Below are 17,108 nucleotides of genomic sequence, written 5' to 3'. Positions count from 1 at the left end.
ATAAAATCTTCGATAAAACGAAGAATTAAAATCCCACAGGTATTCGTGAGCCTGAATAAGCTCGATCAATCTCGATTCTGTAAAAGTATTAATCCTCTGACTATCCGCCATGATGATGAACTATTTTCAATGTTGTCACTGTATGACGTGGCATAAAGGCGTTTGTTGATTGGATGCGCGTTTGCAATCGTCGCGAGTAGAACAAACTTTTTGTTTCTAGTTGCGATTGCAGTCGCACCGGTTTTCGAGGGGGGATTACCAGTTAACGGGAACAGCCGTCGCGGTTGCAGTCGCCTGCGCGGCTGGAAATCGCATAGTGTGACCAGGGCTTAAGAAATGAGAAAACGCAAACTATTATATAAAAATATTAAAGTTATTCTTTCTGTAATATTTAAAATTAACTTTTAATATTTTTCTGTTTAATATTACATATACGTATGTATGAATATATATGTAGCAAAAATTATCCTCTCATAAAATTCAGATTTTAATTTATTTAAATATTTATGTTTGACTTTTATTAAATAAACTTATATATTTTCTATATCTAATATAGTGTCATTTTAAAATATTTGTTAGTAGGCAGATAAAATAAAATTGCAATGTAAAATAATTAAAATTCAATTATACTAGTAAAAATTATTGAAACTCTGTTTTTACTAAGTTTTAATATTAAGTTATATTAAAAAACAATATTTATTTCTAGTAATCAAAGTTAATTCTAATAATATACTACAAGATGTTATCAGCAATGAAGAAATTTGCTTTGACTTTACTATGTGTAATCCACCATTTTTTAATGATCAAAATGATATGTCTGTAAAAATATCTCGTACTCCTCGAAGAAGTCTTCCTAAAAGCATTAATACACCATCAGAAACAGAAAAATCAACAGAAGGAGGAGAAATAGAATTCATTAAGAAGATGATTGATGAAAGTTTTTTGTTGAAGGAAAAAGTAAGGTAAATATTTAACTTATAAATTTATAATAAAATTGAAGACAAAACTGTCCAAAAAGGATCACCATTTATTTTTTGTGTTCCAAGACTAACACATTTTCGACGACTGACCTTTCTTTGTAGGCTGCTTGTCGCCGGAAAATTACAAAAAGTCCTTTTAAAAACACAAACACATCCAATTAAAATTATAAAAATTTCTGAAAAAGGAACTGGTGACATACAGTTGTCCTGCTTACATCCATCTATACCTTCTGTTGGGGGTTTTGGCTGCTTTTTATCTACTAGAAATTGGTGCTGGAAAATGTAAATTTTTAGAAAAGCTGCCCCCTGGTGACGATACATGTATAAATTTCTTCTGTAAATGTTCGTCTGATGGAGAAATATTTTAAATAAAATTGAAGACAAAACTGTCCAAAAAGGATCACCATTTATTTTTTGTGTTCCAAGACTAACACATTTTTGCCACACTTTCTTTGTAGGCTGATTGTCGCCGGAAAATTACAAAGAGCCCTTTTAAAAAATACAAACACATCCAATTAAAATTATAAAAAATTTTTTTAAAATGGTGATCCTTTTTGAACAGTTTTGTCTTCAATTTTTTTAAAAATATTTCTCCATCGGATGAACATTTACATTATAAATTTATTTTAAATTTTTAACTTAAAACTTTTAACCGTTTAACTTATGCTTTAAAATATTTGAATTCTAAATATTTGCTATAACAGGAAACAAAAGTAATACAATATAATACAGATGATTTATCAGCATCTATTAATCAAATCAAAACTCTTGGTTATTAGCTTAATTTTAATCTGGATAAAAATCTTCAGATTAAAATTAAACTAATAATCAAGATTTTTTATTTGATAAATGTGAAAAGTACAAAAATACTTAGAGATTTTTTTAAAATTGAGATAAATGGTCTGAATTCAATGTCTTTAGAAAAAACATTTGTAAAATTTTATGGATTTCAAAATATTTTGAAATCCATAAAATTTTACAAATGTATCTTGAATAGACAAAACATATATAAACTTTTAAGTAACAAAATCTTTTTAAACACTCTTACAAATTGTAAAATGAGTAAAAAAAAATAGAAGCTTGTTTTAAATTTGTTATTATATGAAAGTTTATAAATATGATTTACACTACAAAAAATCAAGATATTGATAGGATAACTAACAATAAAAATATCACTGGTGTATATGGTTATCTTTCAATATATTTTCCTCAATGGTTAAAGGATCCATTATAGCATGTTATAAGTTATTCTGGATGCATTAGAATATGTGTCCCTATTACATTGTTATAATAGCACATATGACATATTCATTGCAAGTGAAGTAATGTTCTGATAAAAGCTTTTTTAAAGCAGGAACCAGACAAAAGTTGCTGGGTGCTAAATTTAGACTTGCATAAAGCATAATATGGTTCATTAAAAATAACTTATACAGAAAGTTTTGTTGAAAGTATTTGGTGATTTGTTTGTATTTTCAAATGCATTTGATATTTATTAATATTCTGCTTAAAATTATAAATAAGTCATTCATTCACATAGTTATGAATGTTACCATATCTTCATAGATTGTCTGGCATGTCAGTCTATCCATGGGAGACCATAAAATCACATATTTCCATTTGGTAAAAATTACCATGCTGGTTTATACCAGGAGAATGCTGGCATGCCAGTTTATGTGAGGTTATACATCTCTTTTCAGAGGGTGTGTAAAAAAATAAAAAAGTTTCATTGCATGGTGTCTCATAGATGCCAGTTTATATTCTAAAGTTGTGAAACTCAGCATTATATCAAAGACTGATTATATGCTTAATTTCTGCACCTTGTCTTCTTTCTAACAATGTAAAATACTTGTGGAATGCCAAAAGTGCTTTTTTTCATCTGTATTTTATTGTAATTTGATCCAAAAATGCAAAATTAAACATATCAAATTTCAGAAATTCACTGTAAATTATCTCAACTTACACTGATTAACATCTGCTTTGTGTGAAAAAGCATTATTTAGCAACTAATCCAAAACAAGTAATCTCTATTTTATGAAGAAATTTCTATTTCTTGTTTTGGATTAGTTGCTGAATTGTACTTTTTCATTAATCATGTTTTTAGCTTTCCCTTTCAAAATATTATCTATTTGTTTTCAATACAAAAATGGATTGGAAACAAACAATTCCAGACAGTATTATCTGTTCATAGATGATTGATCATCAGAGGACATCTTTCAATGAGCAAACAATGCTTTATTTTTATACTCTATTTGCAGTATGAACACTAAGGGGTTCTTTTTCAGGTCAGTTGTAGGTTTGGCCAGGTCTACAATGTGATAGCTGGTGATGAGGGAAAGAACCCAACATATCTGGGATATACTATTCTCAAAAAGATTCCTGGAATTTTTTGACCTGTCTGAATTCTATCTTGAGTCCCCATAGCAATAGGCTGACATCTTAACTCCAGCATTTGTTGTGGTCAATAGAGTGAAATAGTTTATTTTATTCATTTTTATTGTAACAGTCACCAGACTTCTTGTCTGAACAAATAGAATTTTTTTTACTGAGCACCTGCCAATACTACATACCAACTATCAATACCATTTATGTTACTTTTTATTGGGCTGCAATTCAAAAAAATTATAGGCCTATAAATTCCCACTGTTGTCTGTCTGTATTTCCTTAATCTTGAGAATGGGGTTAGATAGATGAAATCTTGGTCGAATTATGGAAACCTTAGGGGAAGGATTCCCAGATTAACTATATAAGAACTTCTGGTGCAAACTGGAAGTCATGCTATTTCAGTTCAAAAATTTTTCTCCAAAAAGTGTTAGATAGATGACTGACATGACTCTATCCTTAAAGTAAAAGTACAGTATAATGTACAGGGGCAAGCCACTACTAATTTCAGGTAGAGAGCATATATATTAAATTAATTAAATTAAATACGATTAAAAATTGCAGCCTGGCATTGTGACGATGTCACAGTAAATAATTGCTCATTTTCTCTTTATTTTCTTCACAAATTTTAACAAACATTCTATCCATTTAAAGAAGACACTTGGATCCTGTGGAGCATCGAACAAATGGCAAAAATGAATGGCATGCTACTTACAATACTAAAATTAAATTCCAATTAACATCTTTTTTTCAGTTATATAATAGATAACTATTATATATGCTTTATAATTGAATGTTATCACATCTAAATTTATTAATACAAAGTTTTAGCTGATTTGTAATTAGTAGTACAATTTAGTATTGCTANATTTAAAAGTTTCTTATTAATTTTTTGTAAAAATTGTGCATTAATGTTACCTTTGGTGACTAAAATGGCAACTCGTCTCCAATTCCAGCAAACCGAAGAAAGGAAACAGTGGGGATGTACGCTCTAACCTAACCTAACCTAACCTATTATAAATTACCATAATTATTACCAACCAAATTATTAGAATAGGTTAGAACGTGCGTCCCCACTGTTTTCTTTCTTCTGTTTGCTGGAATCAGAGACGAGCCGCCATTTTAGTCACCATAGGTAACATTAACATAGCATTATGTAAAATTCGGTAGTTAAGGCCACTTTTGACAAAATTTTTTTTTTTCTTCAATTTTTGGAATGTTTTTTAGGTCCCCAAATTTTTTCAAAATTTTTTGTCCGCGCGAAAAAATTTTATCGTGATTTTAATGAGCCTTTGATAAAGCTCGATTAAGGCTTAATTGTTTTTTAATGGGAGTTTTTTATCAAATTTATTTCATGGTTCCTAAGTTGTAGTGCACGGATTTTCCTTCGGTAAAGTTATTTAAAGCTAGTTTCTGATGTCAAAAATGACCTCTGATAGTTTTTTAATTTTTTTAATTAATCGATTTTTTATATTTAAATTAATTAATTAGGGGGTGTCGGAAATCGCAATTAAAATCTTAATTTTTTAAAAATATTTAAAAATATACGCGTTGCTCATATTCACCCTACTTTAAACCCTTGTCCTCCCGAGACGTATATAAGAATGTCCTGGGAAATCCAACTCCAGCTGTGTTCAAGGTCATCCAGCTGTGTAAACAATGACTCATTGGTGTTAAATTTCACAGAAAGGCAAGACAAAGGAAAATAAAATTTGAAGCTTTTTCTTCAAAATTAACGCATTTCTTTCGTTTTTTTCAGTTTTAAGTATTTTTTATGTATTTTTTTATGCTTAATTACATCATAATTTATTACAGGTGGTCGTTAAGGGGTTAACCAATTGTACTTACTTATTAGTGTAGTCTAAAGATTGGTGACACTTTGAATTACATAGCAATTCTTTTTTGTGACAAGCACACCTATTTGTGGTACATTTATTTGTGGCAAAGATCTTATTTTCACTTTACCGAGTGCCTAGTAGGTAATGTGCAGTTTACCTAGATACTCTGCACATTACCTAGGTAATTTGAGAAATGGAACAATTTTCGCAACTTTAACGAATCACTCTAGTTAATCTTCAGATTAGCTAGGTAATGTACACATTAACGGCTTTCAAGCTTTAGCAGTAACATATATATATTGTGTTAAAAATAAGGTTACCCCACATTTTTACACACATTTGAGCATGCTCTTATGTGTGCCAGATTATTTTGGCTTATAAGAGCACTGCATTGCTATGTGAATGTACATCATGATATATTGATAGTAATTATTTAACTCTGTATGGTAATCTTTAATTTATTTAAAATGAAAGGTCAAAATAAAATTATTTCTGATATTATAAATGTAGATTTAAAAATTTTAAAACATTAGTTAAATATTTTTGCTGGATTTTCCACTTTTTTCAAATGCTTTTCCACTAATTTGAATAAAAAGTAATTGCAAAAAATGATCTGTTTTATGTCAGAAGAAACAAAAACCATTTATTTCAAGTATTAACTATTTAATAATTATGCAATTTTATTCATTTTGATATTTAATTTTATACTCAGAAACAATATGCAAAGATTGGCAAACTTTTGTCTATGTTGATAAGTAAATTATGAATTAAAACCTATAGCTTAAAAGTTACTGTAAGATAATATTAATAAAATAAGTTTTAATCTGTTATATTTACATCAAAATTTAAGTATTTATTTAATTTTTTCAATTTAGATAATTCAATTTATCACTTGTGAATTTTGTCAAGGAAATACAATGCGATGGGGAATAGCATGGACATTTTCTTCTGATGTACAGTTTCAAAAGGTATTCATTTTTACATTCTAATTTGAATATATTTTAAAAGTTTGATATTTTTATTATCCATTTTCTTATTCTTTTTCATTATAATCTGTATTTTTGCAATTAAATAATGCTAATGTAATAATTTTATATATTATGTATGATTTATTTATAATATTCTTTGTTTTATTTTGGATATATTGAATTGAAACATTAATTAAGAAAAGATTTTGTACCACATTTGTGAGATACTTCTAATGAACATGAATAAAAATACAAGTAACCTCTGTATAACACGGCACTTCTATAGCACGGATTCACTCTAACACGGTTCGAGAATTGGTACCATCCCCCGTATAACACGGTACTTTTATAGCACGGATTCACTCTGACACGGTTCAAGAAATGGGTAAAACCCTCGTACAACATGAAATGTAATAAATTTTTACATACTTAAGTACTAATAGTTCACGAAAATTATTATTTTCGTGAACTATTAGTACTTCAGTGTGTAAATTTTCTTTTCTCGTCTCCATACACATGGTCCTTCGCGAAAATTGTTTCAATTTTGCCAGATCTCGACGCTTCTGCTTCTGGTGTTGCCAGATGTTTTTCCCTTATTCCATAAGTGCTTAGCACCATATAAGGAAATTTATAAAGATCTTTTAACTAGAAGCAAGCAATCTAAAATTACATACACTTTTTGCAAAAGGTAAAGCATGAATCTGAAAATAATGCAGAAAAATGCTCAGAGGATAACGATAACTTGCCAAAAATAAAACGCTCTCGGTTAATAGTGCTTTTAGTGATGACAAAGAAAACATTGTTTAATTTATATTAATATGTATCACTTAAGAAAATTTTAATAAAGATATTTATCTTAATTATGAAAATATAGTAGCATGTTTTTTTAATTTTTGGAACCTAACCCTCCTTTTCGTACTAGTTCTTTGTTTTGTATAACACGGATTCGCATAACACGGCAATTTTTTGGAACGTAACTACCGTGTTATACGGGGGTTACCTGTATTATTATTAAAAATAAGAATACTGTATTTAGATTAAAGAGGATACACTACCCTACAATAATGGACCGGACACCTGTCAAGTTCGGTGGTGATGGTGTTTTTCGTGGTATGGCCTGAACCTTTGCATGTTGTTCCTGGTAAATTGAACGTCTACACCTATATGAACATTTTGGACAATCAGGTTCTTCCTATGCTCAAGCAATTTTATGATATGGACAAATGTTATTTCCAAGATGACAATGCTCCATGTCATGTTGCAGCCTCTGTCAAGCAGTGGTATCAAGATACCAATGTCAACTGTCTTCTCTGGCCTGCTCAGAGTCCCAACCTAAACCCAATAGAATATTTGTGGAATGAGTTAGAGTGACACTGGACCAAGGAACCATGTCCAAAATCCACAGCTGAGCTGGCAACATTCTTGAAGCATGAATGGACACAAATGCCCAAAGTTGTGTATCAAAACCTTGTTGAAAGTATGCCCAGAAGGGTTGCTAGTGTAATTGCAGCATATGGGGGACCGTCCTCCTATTAAAGTATTGTATTCTTTACTTTGTGCCATCATCACATCTCTGTCTGGTCCATTGTTGTAGGGTAGTGTATATATATATATTTTTTTTTCAAACTATTGATTTGCAACATGTAGAAATAAGAAAATGTTGCAATGAGATTATCATATTTGATAAAGAGTAGCAGATGACAGGATGGATGAAAACACAGTTAAGAGGAGCTTTGTGGTCTCCTGTTGGTGAGTTCTTGTCCCATGGCCACATGGTTCTTAGAAAGATGTTGGCTAAGGATCAGGTCTAACTTTGGCTGCATGTTGAAGTAGCAGGTGGCAAGAAGGTTCTTGAGCAGACAGCAGATGGTAAAAGTTGATGAAGATCCCCAGATGATGACTACCCTGTGTCCTTGAAGACATGGGTTTTTATGCAATTTTGTCCCAAATTCTGATTTCTGGTTGGTCCAAACTATTGGTTTCCCACATCTCCACTGGTCTCTGTGCTGTTGCCAGGGATGTGATTTGGGCTATGTGATGTTGACCACCTTCTATTTCTTTTGGTGCAGACTGCTCTCTCCGAAGAATAGGGTTATGTTCCTTCTTGAATGATTGTCCCTTAAATTACCAAAAATGTGGCCACACAGTTCTATCCACATGCCCCTCCTAGGAAGTGTTTGCTTTTTCACTTTAGATTTGGTGTTGGGTGACTGCAGAAACTTCAATCAGTGTCACTCCTTTCTCCCCCACAATCTACGACCAAGAATGTGAGAATTAAATTTTACAGCACCCAATTTCTCCACTTCCCCATTTATCATTTAAAGGAGGGTTTTCATACTTTTTTGTATAAAATAAGGAAATATTCTGATATTATAGCTTTAAGCGTAGTTTGTTTATTAGTTATCTAACTTAAGAAAAGACACTGTCTTTTCCTTTTTTTCAATTTCATTATCACATTAAATTAAGAGATTATATAAAATAATATGTTAATCTTTATATCATTATTGGAAGTCTATTTATTGTGATTTATCTAAATTGATATTTATTTTCTTTTAATCAATTTTTTATAATACTGTATGAAGTTAATAATATGTTATTTACCAAAACAAATAATATGATTACAGGTACCCTCACTCAGACATCATAAGCAGAAACCACCAATTGCTTATTTAGTCCCAAAAAGTAAAAATTTTAAATACACAGTTGAAAGTGTAGCATCTGTAATTACAAAATTATTAGAAGAAATAAAGGTAAAGTTTAATTTTATATAAAAGTTAAGTTTTGATATTTATGAATTAATTTATACAGTATTTTAATTATATAAATGATTATTATATTTATTTCAAAAGAGGAAAACTATGACATTTTAAAAACATTATTGAATTTTCAAATAATATAGTGTGTACAAATCTCTCTATGTTATATTTGAAATGGTACAGTATATTATTAAAAATTCAATTGTAATCTCAAAAACATCTTATAAAAGTAATTTTCATAAATAAGTTCATTTTAAATTTACACAATGGAATTTTACATATTTCAATTAGAATATATCTAAATATATAAAATTGCTTGTCCTGATTGCCTGACTGAATGACTCACTCGCTCACTGATTCATCATCGCCCAGAGCAGACCGCTTAACCTAAAGAGGTGAAATTTGGTAGACAGTTAGGGTACGTCATGGAAACGCGCACTAAGAAGGGATTTTTCGAAATTCCTCTGCGGGGAGAGAGCGAGAGGATTAAGGGGCTTAACCGAAAGAACGGCTTCTACTGCACTATTTTAGATGTGATTTTTTGTTTTTATCTGTGTTTTAGTAGGGTATGCCATGAGAATGCACACTAAGAAGGGATTTTTCGAAATTCCCACGCGGGCGGGAGAGGGAGAGGATTTAGTCTTCATCGAGTACTTAGGTGTATTAATCAAATTGATAACATTTCAGACATTGCTATAAATATTTTTATCTATTTTGATTTTAAAAATATTCGAACTGTTTTAAATTTGAATTTGTTATTGCATAATGGTTCGATTATAGAACGATTATAAACGTTCCAGAAAATTGATCAAATTGAAAATAGTTCATTTGATTCTCAGCAATTCTCATCATTCTCAGCGGTAGGTGTTATATAACAATTACTATGGTTGTTGAAATACTGAATATAAATGGGGTTTGCTTGCAAAATCCGCACAGGCAAAGCCACGAGTAACAGCTAGTTTTAAATATAAAATACTATATTTGAAATATAAATTTTTGTCTAAAGATAAATATTAATTTATTAGTAATGAAAATTAAATAAATAAAATACAGGATGATCAAATTAAAAGGAGTGAATACAATTGATGAAGATAGTAGTTTTAAATGTTATCCCTTGCATTTATGATAAATATCAATAAAAATTCAAAATTTCAGTATTTTTTGTGATGCATAGTGGGGAAGTAACAAGCTTGGATGGCTCAGGATATTGTCCATATAAGTAAACTTTTTTGTAATATGACTTAAAATAAAATTAAAAACATTTATTGTAATTACTTATTCATTTGTCTTATGTCTGATTATTGTGCTGTTTGTTTCTCATGAATTAATCCTGTTCTAAACTCTACCTGTATGTCTAGTTTATTTATTTATTCACATTTTTAATATTTTCAGTATATATCTAATCTATCTAATGAATTCAAAATTATAAATTTGGCATTAGAATTTACCTTAAGATGTCACATCTTAAGTTACAAATGTTTGGTTAAAATATCTGATCTTTGAATTGTTTGAATACTTGACCATTGTTTTTCCAATTTTCTTTTATCTGTTATTTGAATTAATTTTTCTTTTAACTTTACTAATTCCTATATTTCTCAAATAAAGCTTTTTTGGGCTTGTTTTTTCTTACAATCTTCTTTTGTTTTTTAACTCAGGTATTTGTGATCAGTATTTAGACAAGTTTAGATCAGTTTCAACTTGGCCAAGAGATATGGAGGTATCAGATAAAATTATAAAAAGAAGCAAAAGTGTGTACCAAAAATGAAACAGGTGAAGAAGGAAGCAACAGCAGCAATTGTCCATTCTTTTCAAAGACACCTGAGAGTATCTTTCACGCTTGATGTAATCAACAACAAGAGTTGCTATTCCTTCCTGTCCCCTCATCCTACAATTTACTTTGTATAAGAAATTACTCTTTTCTGAACTGCAATTGTATAATTTTTACTTTGTATAAAGGAAGAAATAGCCAATGACAAGAAAGTATTGCCCCCGCAAGGAAAAGTTGGATGAACGTTGCTGGCTTTGCTTACATTCAGACCAAAATAACCATCAGATTTGTTTTTTCAGTGGAATCAAATTAAACCAGAACACAGATATAACTAAGTGTGTTGAGAAGTGATTGTTACTTTATATCTAAAACCAATATCCAAACGATGAAAGATGTGCTTTCGTTGTTATACTCTGGCCACTGCTCACCATGCATGTCAGACTTAAGCAAAGCTGATTGAATTGTGCATGAGTTTTCTATCCAAAGAAAAAGTCCTCACATTCCACACACATGAATAGGATAATTGTTGGCTTGCCATAAAAGACTAGTCTATGCTAACACTAGGCATGCAAAATGAAGCCAGAGAATGAATAAAAAAGATGAAGAAAAATTTGGCTGAAGTTACAAACAGCTATTTGTCAAATCTCATGTTGGGATTCATTCTAGGATTCATTGCACTGCTAAAAAGAAATCTTCAGTATCAATTCTTTTAGATTAGTTTCCAATATATTATGCTATTTAAATAAGTAGTCTTATCATTTTGCATTAAGTTTTGGATTAATTGTATTTCATAATGAATGTACACATTTTTTCTGAATACTTTATTTGATATTTTTTTGCATTTGATTCACACCAATCCTATGTGCATTTAGAACTGGCATTTCAGCTTCCCCATACATGTTAGGGCTGTTTCACACTATAACCGACTAGACAACTGGTCCGACCCAACTGATCCTATAATCGGACTTAATAGTAGTAGGAAGCATTCACATTGAGTACGATTATATGTCGATGGCCGATTTGTAAGGACCAATTGGAACAGGTGTTAGAAATCGTTTTAAGTTTTTCTAATTTTTTAAAATATTTTTGTAATCTATCTACCTGGTTAAACTTTGCGGATATGATCTTACTTTGTTTATAAATTCTTCCGAAAAGTCTAAATAATACCATCTTTTCTCATTACATTGATAATGTATTTTAATATATACAGTGGTGCCTCATATAACATACTTAATCCGTTCCAGGTGCAGATACAGGCATTAAGTGAAAAGTCTGTTATATGAAACGCATTTTCCCATAGAAATACGTGTTAAAACATATAATTCGTTCCGCAGCATAAAATAACCATACTGTACCATTAAAAAAAATGAAAATGGAGCAGTCACCAATTATGTCGAGTAGTCAGATGTTGTGAGGAGGAGGTGGAGGAACACTTTCTTCACACATTCATACAGATACAGATACATTGCAGCAGGTCTCTTTTTATTGTTTTTTAATTGGAGTCAGATTCAGGAGAGGCTACCAGAGCTTGCAGGATCAACTCCTCTTGTTCCATCCTTTGTTTTTTGTCTGCTGGTTTCTTGTAAAACATGCCCAAGAAGGTCTGTTTCTCTCTCTTCTTCAACACCTGTCGGAAATGATGGGCAAGGATGTCATTGTAGAGATCATTGATCCTGGTGGCCTCAGCTCTGTTTGGATAATGAGTGTTGGTAAACTCCTGAACCTCTCCCATTCGACAAGGAAGTTGTTGTCAACTTTCACTCCTCCTGATGATTTCTGGCTTTGTTTCAATTGAAATCACCTTTCTGTTTTTTAGAAGCCATGATTTGCACAACACTTGAATATATGTAAATACCCTGCACTGAGGTGATGTACGTAATAAACAACGGAGCAAGCCGAATCCCAACGGGAGCTCTATACTTCAGATATACTAATAATATATTCTAATAACACTAATATATTATAAAAATAGCAGATTGTCATTGGCAACGGCAAAAGAGTGAAAATATCATTCGCACTTGTTCACAGAAAGTCCGTTGTTTGCAGTGTCCGTTATTCGAGGCGTACATTATACGAGGCACCATTGTATATTAAAGTCATTTGTGTTCCCATGTGAAATTTAAGCAGTTATGAAAGAAATGAGGTACAAGTGAAAAATTAAATAAATTAGAAATATATATATATATACAGTAATGTAAAGTTGTTTGATTGATTCGATAGTTTTCATATATCCAAAGTCTGATTGGTTATAGTTTCGAAGCTCTCATTGGCTGTAGCTCTTTGACTGCTCCGACCCGACTACAAATATTTAACTTTTCAAATCTGTCTGAGTGGAATGACCAGTTGGTCAGCTGACTGCTGTTGTCATGGCAACACAATTTGGAGTCGGACTAATTGGTCCTGTCGGTCATAGTGTGACACAGCCCTTTTAGTATTATCATTGCTTGCTGGTTTTGACATATCATAGGTTTGTGGCATAATAGTGTGATATTCCTCTGTTTCAATTTTGTTAGATAATTTGTTTATAGGATTAACCACAACTTAAATCAGCCATATATGCAACAAATAACACAAAAACACCAAGAAACCAGTAAAAAACAAAAAAGACAAGGACATGGTTGACAATAAGTTTTGGCTAGGTGTTTATTCCATCCCATTATGTGACCAAAGAGTGGACTTATCACTTGTTTATATTGGTGTCAGAGCCAGGGGATCTAGCAACAAGAATTAAAGAACACCAATACAATATCAAACAGAAAATGGCCAACACAACACTAGCTGCGTATGGTGGGGAGGAAGATGGATGGGTCAACTTTCGTAATGCTAGTATATTACATCATACAATGGACCAGGTACGATTGAAAAATTTTGAGTCGTTTGAGCTTTATAAGGCAGTTAAGAAAGGCAAAGCAATTAATTTTAAAAAGAATGACTTCCTCTCTACAGCTTGGTGTACATTGGTTGAACTGATATAGAACTTTGATGGTTTTGCACATGTCTATTTTTAAATTTTTTGAATTTTGATCTATTTGATTTAATGTAAGAAACAAGTTCTATCAGTTTATATTTAAGAATACTTGATGATGATCATTGTAGATGAAAAAAACATTTACAGAATAAAATATTTTGGTTTTTTACTGGTTTCTTGGTGTTTTTGTGTTGTATCATTGGCCTGCTGATGGCCAATGAGACTCTGGAGTCTGGATTTTGTCCTCAGTTTTTTTGGTGTTTACAAATAATAGTTATGAATAAATATTTTGATTATAATCATTATATATCTAGTTATTAAATTTTAATATTGTCAAATTAACTAAATCAGTATATTTTTAAAAGAAATTTTTTATATGTAATAAAATTTTAATTCTTCTACTTCTTTATTTTAGGTATCTTATCAAATTGTTTCAAGAAGCAAGAACAATATTCATCTTTGCTTGAAAGCAAAAGAAAATACATGGTCACATCAACGAAGAAAGCGACGCCAATTATTACGACAACAGAAAATTAAAGAAAATAGTTCTAGTTGTTCAGACAAGTTAGAGGATTCTACCACAATAGAAAACAGTGTAGATGAAAAAGACGAAGTTCCAATGGAAACTGAAGATTCATGCATTAACAAATGTATTGAGGACATTGAAATAGAAGAAAACATCAATACTGATAAAACCAATGAGGATGAAGTTTCACTTAAAAGAGAAAGGACTTCTTCAGATTCTTTTGAAGAGATTGAACCAAAAAGAGTCAAATTGGAAACAAATTATGATGAAAACTGTGAATCATTTGCAGACTATAGTGATTATGATATGGATGATATCAAAGAGAAATCTGATCAATATGTATTATATTGTGATTTGTCGGTGAAAAGAGGAGGCAGAAATATATTTTTGAATCTTCAGTGCTCATCTGAAATGAATAGAGAACCAATGCATCAAGTTTTACAATATTTTAAAAATAAATTGATGTGAATTACATGACAAAAATTACATCAGAGAATCTTTATAATATAATTTTGTTATATATATATATATATATATTCTTTTAAACATGGTTAATGTTCAGTTGTATATTACATTTTCATTAAATAACTAAATCTATTTATTTTTTGATACATTCTTTTAATAGCAATACTGACATGAATATGCTAAAATGGCATGAAATTAATTAATATATGCTAATAATGACCCAAAAATAACATGTAAAATGGCAAACCATAGGTTGGTCATGTCTGACTAATGCATATTATCAAAATCCTTAAACCTACTTATGTCTTAGGTAGTTTATAACAAATTCATGTGTCCAGTGAACTGTGATCATAAACAATAAATCTGATTAGTTATTTGTAGTATTTGTGTTTCCTTTATAAATTAGTACTTGGAAATGTGTGTGAATTCCCAATTGTAATTAATGAATTGAATTAATTGAGTTTCAACACAAAAATTCACACTAAAATTAAATAAATACATTTGATAATCAATAATGACCAAAATGAAACGAAAAGCAACTTTTACATTTTTGTTTTTCAATGTTTAGCAAATTTGTAAATGTAGCCAGAATCTATTATAAACAGTGAGGAAAATGTTCATACACTGCTGGACAGAAAAAGTGAGACATCCAGAAAATGTCATTGAAACTTTATAAATTCATAACAAAAGATCAAACACATGGTAAATAAATGATGATATGTATGACATGCATCACAAGTTATAATAAATAGGGTAAAGCCACACAATAGCTTCCAACATAAGATTCAGTATAGGGTGTATCTCCCATCTGGAGGTGATGCAGGCAGTCACTTGAGGCATGGAAGCATAAAAGTCCCGAATGGTGTCCTGAGGCAAATTCTATCATTCTTTCTCTAACTATGCACAATGCTATAGCAAGTGCTTGGGCAAGTTGCTAGTGTTGCAGCAGATGTCCCAGCTAGTCACATATGGAGTTGTTGTATTGGTGATAAATCTGGTGATCTTGCAGGCCAAGGTAGGATGTCAATATCTTGTAGAGCTTGTTACACAATGGCTATGATATGTGGCCATGCATTATCATGCTGACGAATGCCAGATGGTGTGTGCTGTAGAAAGGTAGAAAATGAGGTCCTAGAATCTCTGTGACATATCAGTGGCTTGTCATTGAGCCCTGTACAAAAACAAGACACATTCTGGAATGATAACTAATGGCAATCCATAGCAAAACTTCAGATGCAGGCAACCTATGGTGCTCACGAATATTTGTGGGATGCTGACTCTGACCTCTGCAGCATCATACCCTGATATGCCCATTGTCAATACTCAGATTGAAGTGTGACTTATGTAAGAAGTATATGTGATGTGATTCTTGCACCAATTCCCAATGTGTGACACACCATTACAGACATGCCACACAATGGTTTGGTGTCAAAGGCAAACAGTGGAGTCCAACCTTGTTCAGCCTTTGACAAATTGCTCTCTGGGAAACTGAAGATTGTAATATAGGTTTTAAACATCTTAAAATTTCTGTGGATGTTGCATTAGGTCAACTTTAGCACATCATTGTATGTCATGTTCTGTAGTATGATGTATTGCTTTGTAACAAGCATTCTGTGTCTGTCCACACTGCAAGGTATTTGCTGAGTTGACCAACCAGACTCATTCAGTTGATTCAATTGCACAAACTGTCGATGTCCTGGCATACTGTATGGTCACAGATGTGTGATAATGTCTTTAAATTATACTGTTGAAGTCTATACAGGATCTTTTATTTTTAAAGATGCAACAATTAGCACTCTCCATGCTTCAGTGGCATGTTTCTTGTGTCATCATCATCATTTGAATAATCCTTTGGGTAGTATTTATGGGCACCTGATTAGTAGTGGCATGCTGTTGTAAAGTACTATATACAAAACAGAAAGATATGCCAGTAAGGTGTTCAGTACTATTGCTCAAAACATACAACCGTTAACCTAACAGGTACTTTACACAGGTTCATGGTTAGTATGCCAGGCCTGGACTTATGCGTGCTCTGGAAAATAACTATATACAAGGATCAGTAAGGAATACAAATGTTTTTTAATATCAATTCAATTATTCACTATGTATAAATTAGTAGAAAGCAACAACAATTTATTCAATGGAAAAAAAACAATTCACAAGACCTGACACAAAAATAATGCAATTTATCTACTAATACTTCTAAACTATTCCCCTAGGACTCGACAATATCAACCACTTAAGACTATGTACAATGAATCTTATGGAACTACAATCCTATCTGTCAGCTCAATACTAGGAACCTTTCCCTTATCCAAGTTTCCTTCAAATCACCATTAATCGCTACTCTCAGGACTTTCTTCTTATCTCTCACTCTGGAATTCACCTCGATCTATCTCTGTCTGGAGCTTACCTCGATTGTCGTCTCTGGTCTCACTCATTTTATGCTCTGAGGTGACG

At 31.4% G+C, this 17,108-nt stretch overlaps 1 protein-coding gene across 1 annotated transcript in view; it reads left to right on the top strand.

Annotated features, from left to right (window-relative positions):
• Positions 1–15,915, top strand: part of LOC111642630 (U6 small nuclear RNA (adenine-(43)-N(6))-methyltransferase-like) — a 29,757-nt gene extending 13,842 nt beyond the window's left edge. Inside the window, exons 3-6 of the mRNA XM_023389001.1 lie at positions 707–957; positions 6,073–6,165; positions 8,790–8,915; positions 14,073–15,915. Of these exons, the coding sequence (XP_023244769.1) occupies positions 707–957; positions 6,073–6,165; positions 8,790–8,915; positions 14,073–14,651 (1,049 nt within the window). The 3' untranslated portion in view covers positions 14,652–15,915. The remainder of the gene's footprint in view (positions 1–706; positions 958–6,072; positions 6,166–8,789; positions 8,916–14,072) is intronic.
• The last annotated feature ends 1,193 nt before the right edge of the window (positions 15,916–17,108 follow it).

The sequence above is a fragment of the Centruroides sculpturatus genome, unplaced genomic scaffold (genome assembly GCF_000671375.1).
Source record: "Centruroides sculpturatus isolate CEXI.00-Female unplaced genomic scaffold, Cexi_2.0 scaffold1357, whole genome shotgun sequence".
NCBI classification, from domain to species: Eukaryota; Metazoa; Arthropoda; class Arachnida; order Scorpiones; family Buthidae; genus Centruroides; species Centruroides sculpturatus.
This window is presented reverse-complemented; position numbering and strand designations above follow the sequence as displayed.